General features: G+C 40.8%; 1 protein-coding gene across 1 annotated transcript; it reads right to left on the bottom strand.

The window, feature by feature from the left end:
* Positions 1-1,447: 1,447 nt before the first annotated feature.
* Positions 1,448-5,361, bottom strand: LOC148870413 (receptor-like protein 7). The gene has a single exon (XM_088968080.1). The coding sequence runs from the start codon at positions 5,046-5,048 to the stop codon at positions 1,638-1,640; it is 3,411 nt and encodes a 1,136-aa protein (XP_088824206.1). The 5' UTR covers positions 5,049-5,361; the 3' UTR covers positions 1,448-1,637.
* Positions 5,362-6,076: the final 715 nt, after the last annotated feature.

Raw genomic sequence — 6,076 nt, 5'->3', positions numbered from 1 at the left:
GCTCCTCAGAAGTCAGACCACCGGTTGCCATCCGATGGCCACTTATCAGGACTCTCACCCATTTCATTGGCACTACAACGAGCTCGACGACAAGAACTTCCAACTCCACGGCCGAGGCCTCCTCCTCATGATCATCCTCTTCTCCCTCTTCCTCTTCTTTACCATCTTGTGCCTTTACGCCAGATGGGTCTATCGCTATCGCCATCGCCCCCCTTCCATCTCTAGCTACGCCGCTCATCCAACCCCTCCGCCAGCTCCCTCACTTGGCCTCGACCCCGCTAGCATCCAGAGCTTTCCAATTTTCTTGCACCGAACCTTGACGACCGCCAGCGATGAGGCTCAATGCTCCATATGTCTTTGCACATTCCAATATGAAGACAATGTCAAGGTCTTGCCTCAATGCCTCCATGCTTTTCATCCTGACTGCGTCGACAAGTGGCTCAAGACCCATTCGAGTTGCCCACTCTGTAGATCGTCTCTTCGTGTCGACACGGCTGTTCCGTGATAATTGATCAATTATGAAGTGAACAACGATGAACCTGATGATCACAGAAGAGGAGGCTGCTACCAAGTTTCCCCTTTTCATTTCAGCTGCTTGAAGCTGTTTCATCTTTTTTTTTTTTTCCTTCAGTTTTTCTTCCTTTTTCCCTCTATCTCTTTTCTGGAAAATTTTCGCATTGTAAAGTTGTTTTATTTCTTCTAAAAATCCTCGTAAGTTAAATGATTTATAGATGCAAGAATCTTCTGTATATGGCCTCTTTTTATAGATGGAAGAAGAAAGTTATATGACTCTCTCTCTCTCTCTCTCTCTCTCTCTAACATATGAGTTTCAAGCATAACGGATCAATGGATATTGGAGATGATATTCCATGGCTTGCCAATAACAGATAGAAGCTACCCCTGAAACTTGTAATTTGAAGATGTAAAGGTGTGGTGGGGTTTTGCATTCGATCTTATCCCGGTCTCTTTCAAAAAAAAAAGACATTTCATTCAACTATGCCTACCTCAATCGAACTCCCTCTTGGGAATTTTACCCAACAATTGAGATGAACTTTGAGGTGACATATAACCATACCGATGTTAAGTTCATCTACAGAAACCAGAGGCACTGTAACAGAACGGTAATTTATGTAATTAATTATATGCATCAGTCAATTGGTTTTATTTGTATACTTGAATCCACGAAGAATTGTTATTGTGACATTGTGTATCAATTGCCAAAAGGCCAATTCACCAGTTTTTTATCTTTACAGTGCCACTAGGTAATCTAAGGTATCGTTAAGACTTAACAGGACAGAACCTTGCAGAGTGTTTGGTTTTTTATTGAATGACAAAATTTTAAGCTGGGATTTTTTGAATTGGATGTTCTTACATCTTAGCATCTGTTAATTATTTTCCATGTTTGATCTGCAAACTGTAATATGCCAACAACAACAAACATACCCAGTTTTTATATCATGTAGAACAGACAACAGAGCTTGTATTATTTGAAGAATAAATTACAGAAACTGATAAATTCAGAATGGCATCTGTTTCATTACCCTCTTCATGGGGTGTTGAATTTTGTATTTACATGGTGTATACACAAATAATAAAGAAGTGAAAAGCTAAAAACTCCAGGATTTGAAAATTTGAAATTAAAGAGAAGACGAGGTATAGCAGGAGCACTTGGGATTATGTATGGCCTTCCTTCCGCTGATGTCTAGTTTAGAACAGAACACACAGAATCGGCCACCCCACCTATCCCCATCTTCCTCTTCATCATCGTCACAGTCACCTGTCATCTCCGTAAGCTCTTCTTCCATGGTCTCCTCCACCTGGATCCTCCCATCATTACAATCGGCAAAAACCAATCCCAACCATGAAAGAATCATGAACAGAAGCCTATCAACATGTTCGTCATACCATTTCCTTCCCCTCTTCCAAAACACTAGGGGCCCAACAACCACTCCTGCTCCTCCTCCAAACCCCAATCCAGTTGATATAAATTCCCAATCAAACTTAACCCCAGATTTTTCCAATAACCGCTGCTGTGGCAATGAATTCTCAGCAACAGTGCAATTTTTCAGCAGCTGTGGCCCGCACAAACCTAAATTCCCTAGGAAAGAAGTTGCTGTAAATGTCTGCATTTGACTTCCTTGTGGTATCATCCCCACGAGATTGTTCCATGAGAGGTCCAAATATGAAAGAAATGTAAGGCCCGCCAATTCTGAAGGGATTTCCCCAGTCAACATGTTATCTGAGAGGTCTAACGACTCCAGTTGTTTAATGTTCCCAAGAGACGACGGGATTGCACCTGACAGAGCATTGTGTGACAAGTTGAGAACATAGAGTGAGGTGAGGTTTCCTATCACTTGCGGGATGTCCCCCTCGAATTCATTGCTTGACAAGTCAATGGAAGTGAAGATGGTTAAGATCTTCACTAGCTGCATTTCCAACCCTTTACTAGTAACCGTCACTGTGTCCTGATAGAACCCCCCCTGACTGAATTCCAGGAACCTGAATTTCAATTCGTCATGCTTAAACTTTGACTGGGTTTCATCCTCCTCAACCTTCATTGCCTTCCAGCTCATAAAGCAACCTGAGGGCAAATAACCTTTAAATTTATTCGAAGAAAGGTCAATGATCTGCAACATTGGGAATGTGTGATTTGCCTCTAGACTATTATTGATAATGGAACCATAAAAGTTGTTGGACCGTAAAACAAGGACCCGCAGTTGAGGCAACTTCACCAAACAGAAGGGGAAGGTATCATTTATTTGATTGTTCCCAAGGTCCAGAACCTCTAGCATTGTGCAATTGGCAAGAGTTGTTGAGACACGCCCTCCTAGTCTGTTCCCGTTGAGATCGAGCGTCCTCAAGCTACAGCCATCCGGAAACGTCTGAGGTATACTTCCAGAAAAGTCGTTCCCTTGAAGATTCAGTACCCTTAGTGTCTTGGAAACGCTACCCAAACAGGAGGGGATCGTGCCACTCAAGCTGTTATTAGACAGATCAAGAACTTGCAGATAACCGGCATTGCATATTGATTCAGGGATTTCTCCAACGAGTTTATTGCTGGAAAGGGAGAAGAAAATAGTGTACATGAGGTAGGAGGAGATGTTGCTTGGTATGGAGGAGTTGAACCTATTGTTTGAGTAGTCCAAGTAGGTAGCAACTGATGACAGAATTGGGATTGATCCTTGGAGCAGATTGGAATGAAGGTCGATGATGGCCAACGAACTAGAACTAAGATTCGGCAATGGTTGCTCTAGGCCCGCCAAGGAGTTATAAGAAAGATTTAGATGAATCAGAACCCCATTACTAATATTCCAAATCCAAGATGGGATTACTCCCTGAATTTTGTTAGCAGAAAGGTCTAGATGACTCAATATCGACTGGTTTGTTTTCAAGAAATCAGGGAATTCTGTCAGATTGCAAGAAGCCAACTTCAATGTGCCAATTTGAGGGAATGGTAACAAGGTGGAATTGCTAGCACTCGTGTTAAAAACCAATCCACTATATGAAAGGTCAAGGTTCGAAAGGTTATTGAGTTTCTGAATCATTTCGAGCTGTACAGTGCCATTGAATTTGTTGGAAGAAAGTACGAGGATATTAAGACCCTGGAACTGAAAAATTGATGGTGGGATCGGTCCTTCCAACTTGTTGCCACTCAGATCTAATGTTTCCAGAGGTGCCAAAGATGCATTATGTAATCCACTCAGTGAACCAACAAGTTGATTATGTGCGAGTTGTAACTTCTGCAGAGATGGGAGTGTAAAAAGAGACAAGGGGATTGTCCCGCTGAGCGAATTCTTTCTCAGGTCAAGATCCACAAGTTTCACAAGTTTGTCCCAACGAAAGGATGACATAGAACCATTTAAACGATTATTTGAAAGGTTAATTTGGGTGATATTCTCAGGCAACCCCGAAATTGGTCCAGTAAAATTGTTAAACGAGAAATCCAGAGAAACAAGTTTAGTAAGGTTAACCAACGAAGATGGAATTGACCCATAAAAATTGCAATCATCGATCTCTAACTTGGACAAGAACTTGAGGTTCCCAATAGAAACCGGCAATGCCCCAGTGAAACTTGTGTGAGAGAGAACCATGTTTTGAAATGACGAGGCTTCAGGAAATTCCGGGAAAGAACCCCTGAGACGGGGATTGAGGGATAAATCAAAGGTTTGCAACTTTGATAGCTGGAAAATCTTCTCTGGGAATTCTCCAATCAACCTACAGGAGCTAAGATGCAGGGATGTCAAATTCGTGAAGCTTGCAAAGAACTCAGGTACATTGCTGGAAATGTTATTCAGGTTAAGGCGAATATCTGAGAGAGAACGAAGATTTGATAGGGATAAATCCAGAGGACCTGAAAGATGGCAATTTGACAAGCTCAGCACTTGCAGGTTAGGGAGTGCGGAGGATACGGCCCCGCACCATTCAGTCCCCTGCGCTGAAATGTTTGCTCCATCGAGACAAAGAGTTGTCAACCCTGTTAAGTTCTGCACAAGCGCTCTAAGATCCGGTTGTTCAAGTTTCAATGATGTCTGTCCAGTGAATAAGCTAGAGAGGTCAAGGGAAACCAACCTTGTCAAACGTGAGATCTCAATCGGAATCTGCCCTGCGAAACCTGAATTGGACAGGTTAAGAGAAGTCAAGTTGAGGAGCTGGCTAAACCCAGACGGAATCCGAGAAGCGTTGAAGGTATTGTAAGCTAAGTTCAAGTCCTCAAGGTAGTGAAGTTTAAAGAGGCTGCTAGAATCATCAATTCCCCCTGATATCAATTTGCTGCTGAGATCGAGACCGATGACATGGCCGTCCGCGTCGCAGTAGACACCTTCCCAATAACAACAGTCACTGTGATCGCTTGCATTCCAGGAGGAAAGATTTGAAGCAGAAGCAGGAGCAATAGAAACAGCAGTGGAGAAAGAAAGGTTTCCCTTTAACTGGAGCAACAGCAGTTCCTGGTCGTGAAGACATCTTCCATGGACAGAAACGCCAGAGATTATTGAGAAAACTGAGAGAGAATGGAGCATGAGGAGCCATAAAAAGAGTGGAAATCTCATTGGAGGTGATTGTGAGGCAAACCCATGAGATGTATGATCTACGGTTTGATGGTGGTTCCGGGGGCTATGAGACCCATCAACTCGAAATTTGAACTTTGTTGCCTCGTTATTGTGAAAAAGATGAAGAAGAAGAGACAGAGCAAAACCGTTGCCCGTTGAAATTGAGAAACAGAAGGAAGAAGAAGAGAGAAGAGGAACAAAATTGCCACCGGTAGAAGAAGAGAACCGTTGAACAAAATTGCCACCGCGCCAGGGGAAAGATAAAAACGACCCACGATTTCTTCCAGAGTTTTTTTTTTTTTAAGTCGATTTCTTCTAGATCTTTAATTCAAGAGTTTTATTAATTTATTATGATTATGAACCCTTCACTGCTTTTACCAAACTTATACCGACTCTTGACAGATACCCCTGCCAGAAATTTGCCGTTATAAAAGTAACGGTGTTTTAAGATTGCAACTCGTTTTATACATCTTTGGGCTACAAACGGTTTGCGATTATCCGAATTCGAATTCAACCCTATTAATAAATAGCCGATCCGAATTCGATTATTGGGATCTATGATACAGGAAAGATATAGTATAAAAAGAGTTTTGATTAATCAAAATCTATTCATAATTTATTTATAATTGGATTCTGAATTCATTAATCTGATTTGATTCAATCATATTTTTTCTATATCATACTCGAACCCCATATATATACATTTAAAATTCATTTATATTTGTCTTAAGATAGCATTTTCAATATAATTTAGATCTTTCTTATATTAAGAAGTTGTATTTTCAATAAATTATCATAGGTTCAAATTTTATACACGATATACTTTTAAAGTCATTTTTTAGTTCATTTATTAATAATATATAATATTTGGTCATTTTTAATCTAAATTATTTATAATATTCTATAAATAGGTCCACTCATTAACTCAAATTAAACTCTTAGGTGAGTGAATTAAACCACTTGGAGGTTGACGTTGTGAGTGATGTAGAATAAATCAATTATTAACCAGGACAATCGGGTCTATGCAA

Source organism: Nelumbo lutea, chromosome 2 (assembly GCF_056320005.1).
Source record: "Nelumbo lutea isolate HS-2025 chromosome 2, American lotus-T2T, whole genome shotgun sequence".
NCBI classification, from domain to species: domain Eukaryota; kingdom Viridiplantae; phylum Streptophyta; class Magnoliopsida; order Proteales; family Nelumbonaceae; genus Nelumbo; species Nelumbo lutea.
The sequence above is the reverse complement of the archived record's forward strand: the minus strand, read 5'-3'. Positions and strand labels throughout refer to the sequence as shown.